The sequence below is a fragment of the Mustela erminea genome, chromosome 6 (genome assembly GCF_009829155.1).
Source record: "Mustela erminea isolate mMusErm1 chromosome 6, mMusErm1.Pri, whole genome shotgun sequence".
In the NCBI taxonomy this organism is placed as follows: Eukaryota; Metazoa; Chordata; class Mammalia; order Carnivora; family Mustelidae; genus Mustela; species Mustela erminea.
In genome coordinates this window covers 90,886,723-90,908,987 of record NC_045619.1, presented here as the reverse complement: position 1 = coordinate 90,908,987, position 22,265 = coordinate 90,886,723, and the positions used below count along the sequence as shown (strand labels likewise).

Sequence of the window (22,265 nt, the reverse complement as noted above, 5' to 3'; positions counted from 1 at the left end):
GAGAGAGGGGGAAGCAGGCTCCCTCCTGAGCAGGGAGTTCGATGTGGAGCTGGATCCCAGGACCCTGGGGTCATGACCTGAGCCAAAGGCAGAGGCTTTAACCCACTAGCCACCCAGGTGCCCCAATACTTCTATTCTTTTTTTTTTTTTTTAAGATTTTATTTACTTATTTATTTGACAGACAGAGATCACAAGTAGGCAGAGAGGCAGACAGAGAGAGAGGAGGAAGCAGGCTCCCTGCTGAGCAGAGAGCTGGATGCAGGGCTTGATCCCAGGACCCTGAGATCATGACTTGAGCCCAAGGCAGAGGCTTTAACCCTCTGAGCCACCCAGGAGCCCCCAATACTTCTATTCTTGAGCATTTTTTAAATGTGCTTTTACCCATGTGTCTATCTTCTTTAAGTCCTTTGTCTATATTTTGTTGAGTGTTTGTTTTTTTAGTGTTCAATTGTAGGAGTTATTTTTTGTAAATTTAACCATGGAAGTGCCACATTCTATCCAAGAAAATAACAAAACTCAAAAAAAATTAAAGATGTCCTAAATAAATTTTAAAAATCCCATATTATTTGATAGGAGACCCACCATTGTTAATTAAGATTATAACAGTTTCTAAACTGACCCACAGATTCAATATAATCCTTATTAAATTTTCAAGTGCTCTTTTTGCATAAATAAGCAATCTAATCCTAAAATTCATATGGAATTGCAAGTGTCCCTGAATAGACAAGACAACATTGAAAAAGAGGAACAAAGTCGAAATAGTCATACTTTCCAACTTCAAATTTCATATAAAGTTACACTGATCAAGAAAGACAGAATGATACAGGCAATTGAGCAATAGCTCAAAGGAATAGAACTGAGAGTCTATTATAAACCCATACATTTATGGTCAATTGATTTTTTTTTAATTTCTTTATTTTCAGAAAAACAGTATTCATTATTTTTTCAACCACACCCAGTGCCCCATGCAATCCGTGCCCTCTATAATACCCACCACCTGGTACCCCAACCTCCCAACCCCCACCACTTCAAACCCCTCAGATTGTTTTTCAGAGTCCATAGTCTCTCATGATTCACCTCCCTTTCCAATTCCCCCAACTCCCTTCTCCTAACACCCCTTGTCCTCCATGATATTTATTATGCTCCACAAATAAGTGAAACCATATGATAATTGACTCTCTCTGCTTGACTTATTTCACTCAGAATAATCTCTTCCAGTCCTGTCCATGTTGCTACAAAAGTTGGGTATTCATCCTTTCTGATGGAGGCATAATACTCTATCGTGTATATGGACCACATCTTCCTTATCCATTCGTCCATATAAACATATATTTTTATCCCAAGGGGTACAGGTCTGTGAATCACCAGGTTTACACACTTTACAGCACTCACCAAAGCACATACCCTCCCCAATGTCCATAATCCCACCCCCTTCTCCCAAACACCCTCCCCCCAGCAACCCTCAGTTTGTTTTGTGAGATTAAGAGTCACTTATGGTTTGTCTCCCTCCCAATCCCATCTTGTTTCATTGATTCTTCTCCTACCCACTTAAGCCCCCATGTTGCATCACCACTTCCTCATATCAGGGAGATCATATGATAGTTGTCTTTCTCTGCTTGACTTATTTCGCTAAGCATGATACGCTCTAGTTCCATCCATGTTGTCGCAAAAGGCAAGATTTCATTTCTTTTGATGGCTGCATAGTATTCCATTGTGTATATATACCACATCTTCTTGATCCATTCATCTGTTGATGGACATATAGGTTCTTTCCATAGTTTGGCTATTGTGGACATTGCTGCTATAAACATTCGGGTGCACGTGCCCCTTTGGATCACTACGTTTGTATCTTTAGGGTAAATACCCAATAGTGCAATTGCTGGGTCATAGGGCAGTTCTATTTTCAACATTTTGAGGAACCTCCATGCTGTTTTCCAGAGTGGCTGCACCAGCTTGCATTCCCACCAACAGTGTAGGAGGGTTCCCCTTTCTCCGCATCCTCGCCAGCATCTGTCATTTCCTGACTTGTTGATTTTAGACATTCTGACTGGTGTGAGGTGATGTCTCATTGTGGTTTTGATTTGTATTTCCCTGATGCCGAGTGATATGGAGCACTTTTTCATGTGTCTGTTGGCCATCTGGATGTCTTCCTTGCAGAAATGTCTGTTCATGTCCTCTGCCCATTTCTTGATTGGATTATTTGTTCTTTGGGTGTTGAGTTTGCTAAGTTCTTTATAGATTCTGGACACTAGTCCTTTATCTGATATGTCGTTTGCAAATATCTTCTCCCATTCTGTCAGTTGTCTTTTGATTTTGTTAACTGTTTCCTTTGCTGTGCAAAAGCTTTTGATCTTGATGAAATCCCAATAGTTCATTTTTTCCCTTGCTTCCCTTGCCTTTTGCGTTGTTCCTAGGAAGATGTTGCTGCGGTTGAGGTCGAAGAGGTTGCTGCCTGTGTTCTCCTCAAGGATTTTGATGGATTCCTTTCGCACATTGAGGTCCTTCGTCCATTTTGAGTCTATTTTTGTGTGCGGTGTAAGGAAATGGTCCAATTTCATTTTTCTGCATGTGGCTGTCCAATTTTCCCAGCACCATTTATTGAAGAGGCTGTCTTTTTTCCATTGGACATTCTTTCCTGCTTTGTCGAAGATTAGTTGACCATAGAGTTGAGGGTCTATTTCTGGGCTCTCTATTCTGTTCCATTGATCTATGTGTCTGTTTTTGTGCCAGTACCATGCTGTCTTGATGATCACAGCTTTGTAATAGAGCCTGAAGTCCGGAATTGTGATGCCACCAACGTTGGCTTTCTTTTTCAATATCCCTTTGGCTATTCGAGGTCTTTCCTGGTTCCATATAAATTTTAGAATGACTTGTTCCATTTCTTTGAAAAAGATGGATGGTACTTTGATAGGAATTGCATTAAATGTGTAGATTGCTTTAGGTAGCATAGACATTTTCACAATATCTATTCTTCCAATCCAGGAGCATGGAACATTTTTCCATTTCTTTGTGTCTTCCTCAATTTCTTTCATGAGTACTTTAGGGTTTTCTGAGTATAGATTCTGTGTCTCTTTGGTTAGGTTTATTCCTAGGTATCTTATGGTTTTGGATGCAATTGTAAATGGGATTGACTCCTTAATTTCTCTTTCTTCTGTCTTGCTGTTGGTGTAGAGAAATGCAACTGATTTCTGTGCATTGATTTTATATCCTGACACTTTACTGAATTCCTGTATAAGTTCTAGCAGTTTTGGAGTGGAGTCTTTTGGGTTTTCCACATATAGTATCATATCATCTGCGAAGAGTGATAATTTGACTTCTTCTTTGCCGATTTGGATGCCTTTAATTTCCTTTTGTTGTCTGATTGCTGAGGCTAGGACCTCTAGTACTATGTTGAATAGCAGTGGTGATAATGGACATCCCTGTCGTGTTCCTGACCTTAGCGGAAAAGCTTTCAGTTTTTCTCCATTGAGAATGATATTTGCGGTGGGTTTTTCATAGATGGCTTTGATGATATTGAGGTATGTGCCCTCTATCCCTACACTTTGAAGAGTTTTGATCAGGAAGGGATGCTGTACTTTGTCAAATGCTTTTTCAGCATCTATTGAGAGTATCATATGGTTCTTGTTCTTTCTTTTATTGATGTGTTGTATCACATTGACTGATTTGCGGATGTTGAACCATCCTTGCAGCCCTGGAATAAATCCCACTTGGTCGTGGTGAATAATCTTTTTAATGTACTGTTGAATCCTATTGGCTAGTATTTTGTTGAGTATTTTCGCATCTGTGTTCATCAAGGATATTGGTCTATAGCTCTTTTTTTTGGTGGGATCCTTGTCTGGTTTTGGGATCAAGGTGATGCTGGCCTCATAAAATGAGTTTGGAAGTTTTCCTTCCATTTCTATTTTTTGGAACAGTTTCAGGAGAATAGGCATTAGTTCTTCTTTAAATGTTTGGTAGAATTCCCCCGGGAAGCCATCTGGCCCTGGGCTTTTGTTTGTTTGGAGATTTTTAATGACTGTTTCAATCTCCTTACTGGTTATGGGTCTGTTCAGGCTTTCTATTTCTTCCTCGTTCAGTTGTGGTAGTTTATATGTTTCTAGGAATGCATCCATTTCTTCCAGATTGTCAAATTTATTGGCGTAGAATTGCTCATAGTATGTTCTTATAATAGTTTGTATTTCGTTGGTGTTAGTTGTGATCTCTCCTCTTTCATTCATGATTTTATTTATTTGGGTCCTTTCTCTTTTCTTTTTGATAAGTCAGGCCAGGGGTTTATCAATTTTATTAATTCTTTCAAAGAACCAGCTCCTAGTTTCGTTGATTTGTTCTATTGTTTTTTTGGTTTCTATTTCATTGATTTCTGCTCTGATCTTTATGATTTCTCTTCTCCTGCTGGGCTTAGGGTTTCTTTCTTGTTCTTTCTCCAGCTCCTTTAGGTGTAGGGTTAGGTTGTGTACCTGAGACCTTTCTTGTTTCCTGAGAAAGGCTTGTACCGCTATATATTTTCCTCTCAGGACTGCCTTTGTTGTGTCCCACAGATTTTGAACCGTTGTATTTTCATTATCATTTGTTTCCATTATTTTTTTCAATTCTTCTTTAATTTCCCGGTTGACCCATTCATTCTTTAGAAGGATGCTGTTTAGTCTCCATGTATTTGGGTTCTTTCCAAACTTCCTTTTGTGGTTGAGTTCTAGCTTTAGAGCATTGTGGTCTGAAAATATGCAGGGAATGATCCCAATCTTTTGATACCGGTTGAGTCCTGATTTAGGACCGAGGATGTGATCTATTCTGGAGAATGTTCCATGTGCACTAGAGAAGAATGTGTATTCTGTTGCTTTGGGATGAAATGTTCTGAATATATCTGTGATGTCCATCTGGTCCAGTGTGTCGTTTAAGGCCTTTATTTCCTTGCTGATCTTTTGCTTGGATGATCTGTCCATTTCAGTGAGGGGAGTGTTAATGTCCCCTACTATTATTGTATTATTGTTTATGTGTTTCTTTGATTTTGTTATTAATTGGTTTATATAGTTGGCTGCTCCCACGTTGGGGGCATAGATATTTAAAATTGTTAAATCTTCTTGTTGGACAGACCCTTTGAGTACGATATAGTGTCCTTCCTCATCTCTTATTATAGTCGTTGGCTTAAAATCTAATTGATCTGATATAAGGATTGCCACTCCTGCTTTCTTCTGATGTCCATTAGCATGGTAAATTCTTTTCCACCCCCTCACTTTAAATCTGGAGGTGTCTTCGGGCTTAAAATGAGTTTCTTGGAGGCAACATATAGATGGGTTTTGTTTTTTTATCCATTCTGATACCCTGTGTCTTTTGACAGGGGCATTTCGCCCATTAACATTCAGGGTAACTATTGAGAGATATGAATTTAGTGCCATTGTATTGCCTGTAAGGTGACTGTTACTATATATGGTCTATGTTCCTTTCTGATCTACCACTTGTCGGCTCTCTCTTTGCTTAGAGGACCCCTTTCAATATTTCCTGTAGAGCTGGTTTGGCGTTTGCAAATTCTTTCAGTTTTTGTTTGTCCTGGAAGCTTTTAATCTCTCCTTCTATTTTCAATGATAGCCTAGCTGGATATAGTATTCTTGGCTGCATGTTTTTCTCGTTTAGTGCTCTGAAAATATCATGCCAGCTCTTTCTGGCCTGCCAGGTCTCTGTGGATAAGTCAGCTGCCAATCTAATATTTTTACCATTGTATGTTACAGACTTCTTTTCCCGGGCTGCTTTCAGGATTTTCTCTTTGTCACTAAGACTTGTAAATTTTACTATTAGGTGACGGGGTGTGGGCCTATTCTTATTGATTTTGAGGTGCATTCTCTGAACCTCCTGAATTTTGATGCTTGTTCCCTTTGCCATATTGGGGAAATTCTCCCCAATAATTCTCTCCAGTATACCTTCTGCTCCCCTCTCTCTTTCTTCTTCTTCTGGAATCCCAATTATTCTAATGTTGTTTCGTCTTATGGTGTCACTTATCTCTCGAATTCTCCCCTCGTGGTCCAGTAGCTGTTTGTCCCTCTTTTGCTCAGCTTCTTTATTCTCTGTCATTTGGTCTTCTATATCACTAATTCTTTCTTCTGCCTCATTTATCCTAGCAGTGAGAGCCTCTATTTTTGATTGCACCTCATTAATAGCTTTTTTGATTTCATCTTGGTTAGATTTTAGTTCTTTTATTTCTCCAGAAAGGGCTTTTATATCTCTTGAGAGGGTTTCTCTAATATCTTCCATGCCTTTTTCGAGCCCGGCTAGAACCTTGAGAATTGTCATTCTGAACTCTAGATCTGACATATTACCAATGTCTGTATTGATTAGGTCCCTAGCCTTCGGTACTGCCTCTTGTTCTTTTTTTTTCTGTTGAATTTTTCCGTCTTGTCATTTTGTCCAGATAAGAGTATATGAAGGGGCAAGTAAAATACTAAAAGGGTGGCAACAACCCCAGGAAAATATGCTTTAACTAAATTAGAAGAGATCCAAAATCGTGAGGGGGGGAGAAAGGGGATAAAAAGAGGTTCAAAAAGGAAGAAAGAAAAAAGAAAAGAAAAAAAAAAGAAAAGAAAAGAATTAAAAAAAAAAGAAAACACCTAAGAAAAATGTAAAAAAGAAAAAATATATATATTAGATAAACTAGTAAAAAATCGTTAAAAAAGAAAAAGGTAACTGTTAAAAAAAAAATTTTACCTGAAGGCGAGAAAAAAAGAAAAAAAAAACCAAAAAAAAACAAAAAATGAAAAAGAAAAAAATTAAATTAACTGCAAGACTAAAAAAAAATCACAGGGAAAAAGCCATGAGTTCCGTGCTTGGCTTTCTCCTCCTCTGGAATTCTGCTGCTCTCCTTGGTATTGAAACCGCACTCCTTGGTAGGTGAACTTGGTCTCGGCTGGATTTCTTGTTGATCTTCTGGGGGAGGGGCCTGTTGTAGTGATTCTCAAGTGTCTTTGCCCCAGGCGGAATTACAGTGCCCTTATCAGGTGCCGGGGTGAGTAATCTGCTCGGGTTTGCTTTCAGGAGCTTTTGTTCCCTGAGCGCTTTCCCTTAGAGTTCCGGAGGACGGGAAAACAAATGGCGGCCTCCTGGTCTCCGGCCCGGAGGAGCCGAGAGTCCAGGGCCACACTCCTCAGTGCGCCCTCAGAGAACAGCGCCCAGTTACTCCTGTCTGCCTGACCTCCGGGCCGCGCTCCGAGCTCACCGAGCCTGCGACCAGTTCAAGGTAACACCGAGCTGCGAGCTCACTGTCGGCTCTGTCTTTGTAGCCGGCTTTCCCGTTCCAATACCCGCAAGCTCTGCGACACTCAGACACCCCCGATCCTTCTGTGACCCTGCGGGACCTGAGGCCACGCTGACCCTGCGTGGGCTTCGCTCCGGTTTAGCCTCTGGAGCAATGTCCCTCAGCGGAACAGACTTTTAAAAGTCCTGATTTTTTTTTGCGGTTGCTCCGCCGCTTGCCGGGAGCCGGCCCCTCCCCACCAGGGTCTATCTTCCTGTCGCTTTGGATTCACTTCTCCACCGGTCCTACCTTTCAGAAAGTGGTTGTTTTTCTGTTTCCAGAATTGCTGTTCTTCTTCTCTTCGATCTGCCGATGGATTTTCAGGTGTTTGCAGTCTTTAGATAAGCTATCTAGCTGATCTGGCTAGCTGAAGTAGTCTCAGCCTGCTACTTCTCCGCCATCTTGACTCCTCTATGGTCAATTGATTTTTAACTACAGTGCCAAGATTGTTCAAAGGGGAAATAATAGCTTTTTCAACAAATCATGTTGTGGTAACTATTTTCATGCAAAAGTTGACTTTAATCTCTACCTCAAACCATACACAAACATTAACTCAATAGAAATCAAAGACCTAAAAGTAAGATATAAAACTATAAAGTTCGTAGAATAAACAGCAAGTATACATCCTTGCAACTTTGAATTAAGCAATGATGTTTTAAATATGACACCAGAAGCACAAGCAAGGAAATACAAAATAAATTTAAAAATTATTCATCTTTGGGGTGCATGGGTGATTCAATGGGTTAAAGCTTCTGCCTTTGGCTCAGGTCATTATCCCAGGTAGGATCGAACCCCACTTCAGGCTCTCCGTTCAGCAAGGAGCCTGTGTCCCCCCACCCCCTGCCTATCTCTCTGCCTACCTGTGATCTCTGTCAAATAAATAAATAAAAATCTCTAAAAAAATTTACTTTATCAAAATTAAACATTTTATGAACAAAGGACACTATCAGGAAACTGAAATGACAACCCAAAGAATGAGAAAAATAAAAACCAAATCTAATAAGGGTCAATAATTTTTAAAGTGCTTATTGGACAGCTTTGAGGGCCTTGAATATAATAACAAGAACTTATTCCCTTGTTATTGCTTTAGAAAGGAAGATGGTTAACAATGTTGGCTTAAAAGGTGTCTGGGTGGCTCAGCGGTTAAGTGTCTGCCTTTGGCTCAGGGATCTAACCCCACAGGAGCCTTCTTATCCTTTTCCTTCTACTGCTTTCTCTCTCTCTCTCTCTCTCTCTCTCCATCATATAAATAAATAAATAAATAAATAAATAAATAAATAAATAAAATCTTTAAAAACAAAAAACAGTGCTGGCTTAAAATAGTAAAACAAATCAGAACACAAACCTGAGCTTAAATTGTTTTCTTCTCAGGGCCACATGGATAGGATTACAGCATTAAGTATTTTTTTTCACTCATTTTTCTCTGATGGCACATGATATCCAATACCAAACACATTATATTTCATGGATTTCTTTACATGTCCATTTTTATTTTTATTTTTTTATCTGACAGGATATCGGTAATACTCACATCTTCAAAAACATTTTATGTATGAGTGAGTACGTGCAGGAGTGGGCAGAAGGGAAGGCGAAGGGAGACCCAAATCATTTTTTTAATATTTTTTCCATGATCCCATATAACCAAATGTCCAACCATTCCTCTTTTTTTTTTTTTTTTTCTAAATATCTCTGGAACCATTTCCTGGAACTTCAGATTCATTGACATTATTACATTTCAACTCTCAAATAACCTATTTAGTTTAAAATATTAGCCTTCTAACTTGCCTCCCAGATTCCAATATCCAAAAACCCATCTTCAACACATTTAACATAGTGTCTTTATAAGGTAAAAATCTGCTTGCATAGGTTTTTATATTAAAAAAGAAAACTCTCAAGGTGCCACCTGCATTAGAATCACCTACTATCCATGTTTCTATATCGTACTCCAGGTAAATTAAAAAGACATTTTAAGAATGAGAATGTTGACTTGTGTGGTTGATAAACAAATCATGTGTGTGATTCTTAGGCATTTCACATTTTCAGGTCTCTAAACCTACCAGATAATGTCCTGCTGCATTTTAGAGCATACAAGCTTTTTATGACTTGAAGCCTCCCTTTTTTTCTTTCCATGTTGAAACAGGTGAGTCACATTTGAAGAACTTCCTAGAGTTCCAGTAGTGTATATTGTTATATTGATGTCTGTATTATTCTTTAAAATTCTAATGATGAATGTTTATTTAAAATCATTTTTTGAGGAAGTCAGTACCATTTTTTGTAAAATAAAAGAAATTTCACATTTGTATTGATAACTCAAGATAATAATCTACTATAGCACAGAAAGGAATGCATCTAATCATAAAGAGAAGTAGGAAGGAAAAGATGCACTGTGCTGAAATGTTTGGTTAAAATGTTCTGAGGTGAAAAAACATTATGTGGTGAACTAATTGAAGGACAGAATAAGTAAACTTATAAGATGGGTCAAAATGTTTATTTATTTTCTTCTCCAAGGTTTTAAAATTACATTTCCTCTTCATTTTTTGAAAAAAGAGAATCTTTTGGAGTGTGTCCTTGAAAGTTTATTTCACTTGCTGGTTTCTGAGAGTATAAATGAAAGGGTTTAATAAAGGGGCAACTGAGGTATAAGTAACACTTACACCTTTGGATAAAGTCACCCTTTGCTGTTGGCTTTATGTAATTAAAGATACAGCTACCATAAGTAAGGGAGACTACAATCATATGAGAAGAACAAGTAGAAAAAGCCTTTGTTCTTTTCTGAGCAGAGGGTATTTTTAGAATGGTCTTGATAATATATGTGTAAGAAAGAACCAGTAACAGCAACGTGACTAGGGTATTTATAAGAGGTAAGACAAATGAAAGTAATTCCAGTAAATGAGTGTCAGTGCAGGAAAGCTGCAAGACAGGGGAAATGTCACACATGAAATCATTAATTACTTTGGAAGCACAAAAATCCAGTGTCAGTCCTGAGGCCAATGGTGGAAATGAAAGCAGAAAGCCAACTGTTCATGAAACGAATAGAAGTTGGTAACACACTTTGTTGTTCGTTATGATGGGGTAATTGAGGGGTTTGGAGATTGCTACATATTGGTCAAAACACATGGCAGCCAGCAGGTAAGATTCTGTAATTTCTAACAAGAGGAAAAAGAATAACTGAGATGCACAACTATTGTAGGAAATTATTTTATTTTAGTCATGATGCTTATCAGGTATCTGGGAACAAAGAATGTTGTCAATGAAGCTTCCAAGAAGGAGAAATTTTGGAGGAAAAAATACATGGGAGTCTTGAGGCGGGGATCTAGCAAAGTAAGAAGGATGATGGTTAAGTTCCCAATCACACTCAACACATAGTTTATGAAGAAAAATATAATAATTACAATTGGCAATTGTAGGAGATTGAATGAATTCAATCTCTCTTGACTGATTCCTCATTTCAGACCTAAGTACTATTAAATAGAGATAGGAAGACAACTTCAGAATTGGAAAAAAGAGGATTTTTATAAAAGCTACTGGCAGGAAAAAAAAATGTAGTCAGAAATGTAAAGAAGTTTAAAAAATTGATCTGATTTAATAGGATAGATGATACTTAAAACTGTTATCAGCCTAGGTCAATCTTACTGATTGCTGCATTTAAGTGACAGTTATGATAAGAACACTACTAAACTTTTCCTTTTTCCCTTTTTGAACTTGAAAGATCATTTAAATTTTAGCTGATTATTTCCAAATGAGGTAAATTCTCTTTCAAGCTAAATAGAACAAAAGCTTGACCTTTAGTGTATTTTTTATGTATAGCTTAAAAATCATTGAAAAATTTCTCATAACATCCAGAAAATTAATACCAAAATCTATATGTAATTTGTTCTTCAAAAATTCCTAGCTCATTAAAACACTTAAAAATTTGTGAAATATGGAAATAATGACAGTTACATACTATTTCTATGATTGAAATATTCAGATATATATCATTATTTTGTCCTGATGCAGTACTTCCCCATTGTTCTTTTATCTCATTTTACTTAATTATTATTTTTCGTTCATGTCAAATACACCAGGCTTCTTAGAGGTTGCATTTAATCATGAAGTTTGACTGTAACATCTACATAAAAATAGAAAAAAGTAAATGACAGTTCAAAAGTCAATGGATATTACCTGACTTTTATTTGTGGCAATGCTTTCATTTATGATCTAGATATTGACTTCAAATTATAAGTGATTTACCATATCTAGAATACACTGATATAATTTTCCCCTTATGGGAATATGGTAGAAACAGGGGTCAAAAGTAAATGACGAATATTCTATCTCTAATAACATTACAAAAAATTCAATAGTTTAAGAGGAAAGTTAATTCCAAAGCATTTCTGCAGAAAGATTCTAAAAACATATATGCATTCTGGAAATTATATTAATCTGTTAATAACTTTCACTCTCACTGATGGTCATTAAAATGTCACGACCCAGATATTACAAATAATTAGAATCCTCTTTCAGGCTGGATGAGATGGATTTTCTGTCTTTTTTCTTATATATTAAGATGAAGGTAAATGTCTATAAAAATACTAAGTGAAAATATAATGCTCTAAATGAAAAGTGATTTGGGGAAATCCCTCATATGAAGGGAACGCAAATTTTGTAACAAAGAATTCTTGCTTCAAATTGTGCACTAACAAAAGTAGCAGTTTTATTATTTTGCTCATAGGATACACAGGGGATTAATTAAAAAAAAAAAAAGAGGAAGAAGAAGAAAAAGAAAAGAAAAAGAAATGCCCCCTGGAGACTCATATTAGGAGTATCAGTTACGTGAAAAGTAAGACAACAACAACAACAAAAAACAAACAAAACAACAAAAAAGGAAGGCAATAAAAACTACTGTGAATTGATTTAAGCACAAAACTGAATTTCTTTAACTACAAAACAAAACATATTCTCTCAAAAGAGAACTAGAAGTAATTTAAACTCTATACTTAATGCCAACAAGAATTTCAGATATTCCAGTACCCTGGGACAGTATGACCATTTCTACACATTAAGAGGGTTTAGCCCAAATGGAAACCGTTCTCTTGCTTCCCCAGTCAATAGTAGGATTTCATTAACTAGTGAATTAACTATGCCCCAATGGGAGGTGTAGGGCAGTACTTAATATTTTGCTATTTTTAAAATTTTGATATAAAATATAAAGAAGAAAACCAACAAATAACCATGAAGATCATTTATTCCCAGATCATTTGTTGATCCATCTGCTATTCGATATAATAGTATGTGTTTATAACAAAAAAGAATATTCTACTAGATAAGCATAATATAGCCATTAGTGTCAAGGCATTAACATTCATAGATTATTAATGTACTTCTCCAATGCTATTTAAGTTTCACCAGTGACTAAAAGTTTTTTTTAATAGAAAATAATACAATTTAGATTTATATTTTAATTTAATTACCATAATGTTTTAGTTTCCTTTAATTTTGAAAATTCTGTAGTCTTTCCTTAACTTCAAGAATATTGATTGAAAATTTTTCTTTTTTTTCTTTTTTAAATTAACTCTAAGTACATTTTTAAAAATTTTGAATCCAGTATAGTCTACCTACAGTTTTATATTAGTTTCAGGTGTACAATGGAGTGATTCATTACTTCTGTATATTATGCAGTGCTCTTCAAGGTAAGTCTGATCTTAATCCCCTTCTGTACATGCACACTCGAGCTGCTTCTATATTTTGGCCATTGTAAATAGTGTTTCAAAGGCAGAGTGCACAAATCATTTTAATTACAATTTTCATATTCTTTGGGTAAATGCCCAGTCAGGGAATTAATGGATCATAGAGTAGCTTTATTTTTAGGTTTTTAGGAAGCCTCATATTGTCTTCAACAGTGGCTATACCAATTCACATTTCCACCAATAATGCACAAAGTTTCCTTCTGAATTTGTTTTTGTGTTTGATATAAGAAAGTGGTCCAGTTTCTTTCTTTTGCATGTAGCTTTCCAGTTTTTCCAACTCCATTGGTGAAAAAGACTGTCTTCCCATTGCTTATTTTGCCTTCTTTGTCAAAGAGTAATTGTACCATGGGTTTATTTCTGAACTTTTTATTCTGTTCCATTGATCTGTGTCTACTTTCCTGCCAATGTCATACTGTTTTAATTACTATAGCTTTGTAATATAACTTGAAGTCCAGAATTGTGATAACTCCAATTTTGTTCTTTTTCAACTTGCTTTGGTTATTTGGGTTTGTGATTTTGGTGGCACCCCTATCTAAAACAAATTTTAGAGTTGCTTGTTTTAGTTTTGTGAAACGTGCTCTTAGTATTTTGATAGGGATTGCAGTAAATGTTTAGATTGCTTTGGGTAGTATAAGCATTTTAACAATATTTGTTCTTCCAGCCCATGAGCATGGAATACCTTGCCATATGGTTGTATCATCTTCAGTTCCTTTCATGGGTGTTTTACAGGTTTTAGAGTATAGGTCTATGATCTCCTTGGTGAGGTGTTTTTTTTTTTTTTTTCCCTTAAGTATTTTATTGTTTTTGATGTAATTGTAATTGAGCTTGTTTCTGTTGGTATGATTTATCCATTCATGTAAATAGGGTGTAAAAGTCGCTTACTATTATTGTATTATTATTGATTAGTACCTTTATGTTTGTTATTAACTGCTTTGTGTATTTGGTGCTCCCATGTTGGGTACATAAATGCTTAAAATTATTATTATTTTTTGTTGGATTGTTCCTGCTATAATTAATTAGCACCATTTGGCTCCTTTTACAATATTGGTATTAAAGTTGATTTTATCTATGTATTGTTACCTCAGCTTTCTTTTCACATCCATTTGCATGATAAATGAACAATATATATTTCTTTGAGTATAGAGAGTGAGAAAGGAGCAATATATAAAGAAAAAAATCAACAAGGAAACAATAGCATTGATGACACATTGGACAGACCAGATAAATTTAGCAGCTGTATTCAGAATATTCCAGCCTAAAACAACAGAATACACATTCTTTTCAAGTGCACACTGACTACTCTCTGGTATATATTACAAGTTAGGCCACAAAAGAAGTCTCAACAAATTAAAAAAGATCAAAGTCATAACACAATGTTGTGAAACTAGACCACAACACTATGAAACTACAAATCAACCACAAGAAAAAAAAGTGGAAAGAACAGGAATACATGGAGGTTAAATAACGTGTTACTAAACAATAAATGGGTCAACAAAGATAGCACACAGAAATTAAAAAAAAAAAAAATGGAGACAGTGAAAATGAAAACCCAATGGTTTAAACTTTGAGGAGTAGCAAAGGTGAATCTAAGAGGAAAAAAAAAAATCAGAAGGTGTTTTAAAACTGTCTGGTATGGTTTCTACACAGATTTTATGTAGAATAAGCTACTTATTGTTTTATATGTTCTCTCTGCTTCTGGATCACTGGAAATATTTCAGTGAATCAAAATAGCTAGAGCAGGACTACTCATACAACACTAAAATATACAAAATCATGTACTGAATTTGAAAAGGAATCTTGGGGACAGTGTCCAATGAGACAGGAAAACAACAACAACAACAACAACAACAACAAGCAAACAACCACACTAGGTAAAGTTTGCTTCCCTTGACAGTATTTTTCAGAGATTAACAACCAAACATCTAGTTCCTAATGCATATCTCTACTGAATGTGCTACTCCCCCATACCAATGTTTAAAAACTGATAATCTACTATATAGTACTAAGTCTATTCTTGTTTTTAATTTAAATTCAATTAGCCAACATATCGTAGTGCATCAATAGTTTTAAGGTAATGTTCAATGATTCATTATTTGCGTATAACACCCAGTGCTCATCCATCACATGCACACTTTAATGCCCATCCTCCAGTTATCCCATCCTCCCATCCCCCTCCCTTCTACAACCCACAGTTTGTTTCCTAGAGTTAAGAGCCTTCAGAAAGGATGAATATCTACCATTTGCATGACATGGATGGAACTAAAGGGTATTATGCTAAGTGAAATAAGTCAGTCAGAGAAAGAGAATTATCATATGTGGTTCCATTGTTTACTTAATATTTTAAATCTGTCTTCCAATAGGAAAGTTTGGTACTATAAAACTGCTAATACTTCATACATTTTTTCCTTCCCACTCTGTTGCTCACCAGAAATGGACCTTGAAGAGCTTCTTGTTTTGTTTGATTAGAATTTTAATGTATCTGTCAATTATAATATTAGGAATTAGTACCTTCCCCGAGTAGACTATAGTAATATAATCATGCCCAAATGATATAATGTGAATGTAAAACACCAATAAAATTGTGCAGGTCCTAAGTAAAAGCTACAGATTTTTTCAGGTTCCCACAGTTTTAAATAGGCATGAAATAAGCGCAACTTTTTGTCTCTGTTTTGTTTTACAAACCAGTTACCACATTGGCTGTTATACCTCGAGATATAAGGCAAATTACTCAACCTATCCAAGCATCACTTTGCACACCAATAACAGAGATAATCATCTATGTTACTATATAGCTGTGAAGATTAAATGTGATATTATTTAGGATATACCTAGTTAATTGTTCTCTAGAGAAGAGATATTATTATATACGAAATTCCTATCAAACACTCATGTGGCATAGGTGTAATGGTGACTGCCTACATCTCCATCTATTACATATTTAAACAAATAATACAGATTTGGGAGGCCTGGTGTCTCCATTGATTAAGCATCTGACTTCAGTTCAGGTGATGATCTCAGTGTCCTAGAATTGAAACCCATATCAAACTCCCCACTCAGCAGGGTATCTGCTTATCCCTTTCCCTCAGACCCTCTTCTTCTCCTGTTCATGCTCTCTCTCTCAAATAAAAATTAAAATATTTATTTTTTATTATTTTTAAAGCTTTTATTTATATATTTGACACAAAGAGAACACAAGCACAGGGAGCAGCAGGCAGAGAAGCAGACTTCCTGCTGAGCAAGGTCTGATGCTAGGCTTGATCCCAGGACCCTGGCATCATGACCTGAGCTGAAGGCAGCAACTTAACCAACTGAGTCACCCAGGAGCCCCTAAAATCTTAAATAATAAAAATAATACAGTTAAAAAGGGTAGTACATAAAAAAGACATAACACATGCCCAGAGCATAGCTAGAAAGGAAAAGATGTATGACTTTTAAATAATTTATAAGCAGTAAAATAAACACTCAACTGAGCATGAAGAACTGGACAGATACTGCAGTTTGTGTGCACAAAATATGATTGTTGGATAATTTATTTCGTGCTTTTTATAGCTTTAAGAAAGAAAATGTAAGAAAAAGAAAGAAATGTGATATTAGTAATGGAACTCAAGATTTTAGAATAAATCCATGAAAAGAGTGTTTACTCAAGTCTTTACAGTAAAAATAAGTATTTATATTATTTGGAACAATCAGGAAAATGATTATTGTTGTATAGCCACTGATGTCCTATTTAGTCTTACAAATCAGTGAGGAAATGGAATCTATAGAGGGTTTGAAAGAAAGACACAACAAAGTTACTTTAGGTTGAAAAGAAAGCTTAAGGAAATGAGCACATCATAGCAAGTATTTGGGAGATGGATATTAGAAGATACTCTAGAAGTTGAAATTTTATTTGCCCTTTATTGGATCTTCACAATGACATCCATTCATATTAACACATATTTTCATTTGTTTCTAGAAAGCAGCACTTTATGAAGCAAGTTTCTGAAAGCCTGTTTTACTTGCTGATTCCTCAGGGTATAAATAAAAGGGTTCAACATGGGGGCAATTGAGGTGTTGAGAATAGCTACTCCTTTGGTCAGTGATGCTCTTTCTTTTGCTGAAGGCTTGACATACACGAATATACAGCTCGCATAAGAGATGGAAAGGACAATCAAGTGAGAGGAACACGTGGAGAAAGCCTTTTTCCTCTGACTAGCAGATGGGATTCTCAGGATGGTGCTAAGGATGCACAGGTAGGAGAGAATCACTAATGGCAAAGTGAAGACCAGAGTGACAAAAGCAAAGTAAAAGCCAGTCCTCTCCAAAAGCCACGTATCTGAGCTTGAGAATTGTAAGATGGGGAAACAGTCACAAGAGAAATGATCAATTACACTGAAAGCACAGAAATCTAGCTGGAGGATGAGCATGAGTGGTGGGAAAATGGTAAGAAATTCTACTAGCCAGGACCCAAAGACAAGCAGGGTGCAGATTTTTTTGCTTATGCTGGTGGTGTAATGAAGAGACTTGCAGATGGCAACGTAACCATCAAAAGACATGGCAGTGAGAAGAAAAAATTCAGAAAGACCTATGAAGATGAAGAAAAATAGTTGAACTAAACAATTGTTATAGGAAATGGTCTTGATGTTGGTAATGATTGCCCCCCAAAATCTTGAGATAGAGACACTGGTGAATGTGATTTCTAAGAAGGAGAAATTCTGCAGGAAGTAATACATAGGAGTCTTGAGATGACAATCAAGATGAGGAAGATGATGGTTAGGTTTTCAGTGACACTTAATACATAAGCCATAAATAAAAAGATAAAGATTACAACCTGAAGCTGTGGGTCATCTGAGATGCCCAAGAGAATGAACTCTGTAATCATTGTATGGTTTCTCATACTGCTTTTTATTTTCTTTAAGCAAAATCTGTTGAGAAACAAGACAGAAAGAAAGAGTGTGTGAACAGTAAAGGAATTGAAAATTTGAGAGTTCCTACTATTAGCTCCAATGAAATGAAGCAATGGAACTTTTTTCCTTTGTGCAGTTTTGCAGGATCCACTCAGCCTGTTAAAGCACAAATATTTTACACATCCTCTCCTGAAAAGGAATACCATATTCACATTTCTATGTTAAAAGCCCCCTCATGAGTGACTTTACATAACGCCTGTACCTGTTACCAAATTGTCTACATGTGCAATATATCTCTTAATTTTATTTATTTATTTTTAGTTTAATTTCAGTATAGTTAACACACAGTGTTATATTCATTTCATATAGTGAGTCAACTCACAATATGTATTTGAGTATATATACTCACTATTCATATAGTGAGTCAACAATTGCATACATCATGCAGTACTCATCAGGATATGTGTACTCCTTAATCCCCATACCCTATTTCTCCTTTTCCCCCACAAACCTCCCCTCTGGTAATCATCAGTTTGTTCTCTACAGTTAAGAGTTCCTTGGTTCCTTGGTTCCATAACTACCCATTGGATACCCCAATGGGAAAAAAAGCAGTCTCCTCAACAGATGGTTTTGTAAACTGATCAACTACTTGCAGAAGAAGGCAACGACACCACTCTCTTACACTAAACTTAAAATGGATTAAAGTTCTAAAAGTTGAGAACTGAAAGCATAAAAATTCTAGAAGAGGGCACAGATGGTAATCTTTCTGAAATTGTCCATAACAACATTTTTCTAGATATGTCTCCAGAGGAAAGAACAATATGTTTCTGCAAGAATCATTATCATGTCTGTAATTTAGATATTGAGACACTGTTTTCTAGTTTCCAAGATTGTGTGCTCCTAGAACTGAAATGCCTAATTCTGAGTTTTAACTCTGATGCCATTTTCAAACTTTATTGTCTTCTAAGATTTTGGTGGAAGCTGAAGACCCAGTCACAATTTCTGAGCTTAAGAAGAGCTATGATTATTGTTATTTTTAATATATATTCTTTCAAATGTGACCAGAAGAAATAAATGTGTTTCCTGTCTTAGAAATATAATATTAGAATTGCCTTGGTTATAAATGAGAGTATAATTCTTTGTGTGAAAGAAATCAGAAGCCATAGATATTTAATACATAGGTGAAGCCATTCGAATAACATAATTTTTACAGCAAACTGGTACATTTATGTCATCTTCATGTTCCTTATTTAAATTAACAATTGACATACTTTTCTATGTTTTTTTTTTTTTCTTTTTAAACTATGCTCACTTTGTCTTTTTGCTCTCCAAATTTGTCTGAGGACAAGAGGAGTTCATAAGGGAATTTTGTGATGACAAGTATTTCCTTGTTTTTTCTCCAGAAGAGTAAATAAGTAGAATCAATAAAATTCTTTGTAAAATTTATTTTTCGAGACCACAAATTATTAAAATGTAATCGGTATGACTTTTATCCATCACATTCTCTCTTTATTCTTAGGAACCAGCATTTTATCTATGCCATAAATTCTTGATAGTATTATCAAGTATTATTTTTTTTTCTATGGGATGAACTGGGTAAATCTGTAGGGCATAAGTGTCAAGTTTGTATTGTGCCTTTTTTTCTTTTAATTTTTCTTGACAATCACAATCTCTTCTTTTAGGAATAGACACATATTTGTTATAATATACCAGCAAAGTTGGCAGATCAAAAGGCAGAGATTGTTCCTGTGTTTTGAACAATGACTGGAAATGTTAAATTATACAATTAGTAGCTGTACATATACTAGTTTGATAACTTGGGGATCCCTGCAATTTGTTTCAACAAAATAACCTCTGGAATGGAAGAGAAATAAACACATTCATTGACAAGTGTAGAATGTACTTATTTTTTTGATATTTTTTTCTTAATTTTCTTAATTTCTTAATTAGATTTTCTTAATTTTTTAAATTTCTTAATTTTCTTAAATTTCTTAATTTTTTTTCTTAATTTTCTTAAATTTCTTAAATTTTCTTAATTTTCTTAAAATGTGAGAGGCAGTGCATTCATAATCTATTTCAGGTTTTTGTCATGAGTTCATCCTCGCCTCTGTCATGTAAAAGCCTCTCACACTGAGAAAGTGCAGGCTTGATTGCATGCAAGATTCCTATAGTTTCTGCTCTAAGCAAAGAAATTTCTTTTTATTACTTTAATCTTTCCATATTACCATAAACAATGTTCTGACCTGAACATCAAGAATTACTATTGTAAGCCTGTGAGTTCTTTAAAAGATTTTCAGGTAATAGAGCCCCCTGACTGGAAGGTAAAATATTTCACAGATCCCTGGATAAGATGAAGATTGATTGAATACTATCCAAACACAAAACAATTTTACCTTTTCTGGTCATTGTATAAATCCCTGAGAGACCAGAGTGGAGAAAGGAAAAGGAGAGATAACCTAAGAAGTATAGTGATGCCATGACATGCATCTATCCAGACAGCTAACAATATAGTGACATAAAAGCAAAAGTGTACGTACCAGCTGATCCAATCAATATGGTTTCCCTTTGTCTGTACTTACTTTTTCTCATAATCCCATGGAACTCAGTTGACACTCAGGATATAATTTATTCTCCGTTTCTTTGGAACTAGTTAAATATAGTGCTGAGCTGCACAGTAGTGGACCATTCAGTGAAGGTAGCAGCCAGACTATTAACTTATACATCTCCACCTATATAAAGTAGAATGAATAAATAAACAATTTATTTTTGTTGTGTACTTTTATTACTAACCTTAAAACGAAATAGAGCTCTGAAATAAAAATGTCTGAACAGTTACCAGATTTGTTAAAAACAAAAAACCCCAAAACATTTTCAGACATCAGTGTTAGGCTCTTGTCCATCTTCTTCCAAAAACCATTCAGGATTAAATCCTCTGCCAGATCTAAAAACCTGTCCAGGGCGGCACCTGGGTGGCTCAGTGGGTTAAAGCCTCTGCCTTCAGCTCAGGTCATGATCCCAGGGTCCTGGGATTGAGCCCCGCATCAGGCTCTCTGCTCAGCAGGGAGCCTGCTTCCTCCTCTCTCTGCCTGCCTCTCTGCCTATTTGTGATCTCTCTCTGTCAAATAAATAAATAAAATCTTTAAAAAAATAAATAAATAAAAAATAAAAACCTCTCCAGAAAGCACTTATCCTTTCAACTCTCAGCCCCAACCTGCTTATTATATTCACAACCCACGTGACTAATTTTGATCTCATTATTCCCTTGAAAATGCCTGCTCTATGCTCAACAAATTTACCTATGCTTTCTTTTTTAAGTTATTACTTTTTTAAAAAAAAAAGTGAATATAGTTTACACACAATGTTATGTTAGTTTCAAGTATACACTTAGTGATTTGACAAGTTTATACATTATGCTATGTTCGCCACAAGTCTAGCTACCATCTTCCCCCTTACACTGGTTTTATAATATCATTGCTTGTATTCCTTCTGTTGTGTTTTACTCCCATGACTTATTCATTCCATAACTGAAAGTCAGTATCTCCCTCTCCCTTTCACCCCTTTTACAACCCCTCACCTCTCCTCTCACAACCATCATTTTTTTCTCCATATTTAAACATCTGAATCTGATTATTGTTTGTTTATAAAATTTTAAAAATAAGTCACTTATGAAGAGAATCATATGGTATTTGTCTTTCTCAATCTGAGCTATTGCACTTATGATAATACCCTCTATATCTATCCATGCTGCCTCAAAGGGCAGAATCTCACCCTTTTTTATGGCTGTGTATTTTTCATTACATATATTATATATACATACACATACTAAGGTATATATGTTTGCATATATATACATATATATCTTAATATACATATATATATTAAGGTATATATGTATACATATACATATACATGTACATATATGTGTGTATAGATATAGATATATCACCTCTTCCCTATCCATTCATCTATTGTCAGACACTTAGGTTGCCTTCATATCTTGGTGATTATAAATAATGTAAAATAATGTCAGTAAGCATATGGGTGTGTATATTATTCAAATTGGTGGGTTTTAAGGGGGGGTGGAAAATATCCAATAATAAAATCATTAGGTCCTAAGGTATTTCTATTCTTAATTTTCTGAGGAACCTCCATAATATTTTCTACAGTGGGTGTAATAATTTACATTCTTACAAGCAGCGTATATAGGGTCCTTTTCCCCCCACATCTTCCCGTGTTATTTTTTTGTCATTTTGCTTTTAGCTATGCTAAACTGGTGGAAGGTAACATCTCAGTGTAGTTTTGATTTGTATTTCCTTATTTATTTGTGATGTGGAGCATCTTTTCAAGTGTCTGTTGGCCATCTATATGTCT

At 35.6% G+C, this 22,265-nt stretch overlaps 1 protein-coding gene across 1 annotated transcript; it reads right to left on the bottom strand.

The window, feature by feature from the left end:
• Positions 1-16,949: 16,949 nt before the first annotated feature.
• On the bottom strand, positions 16,950-17,884 carry LOC116592465 (olfactory receptor 6C3-like). Its single transcript, XM_032345658.1, is given in 2 exon segments — positions 16,950-17,737; positions 17,740-17,884. Coding segments are annotated over 2 exon segments (933 nt in total).
• Between the last annotated feature and the right edge of the window lie 4,381 nt (positions 17,885-22,265).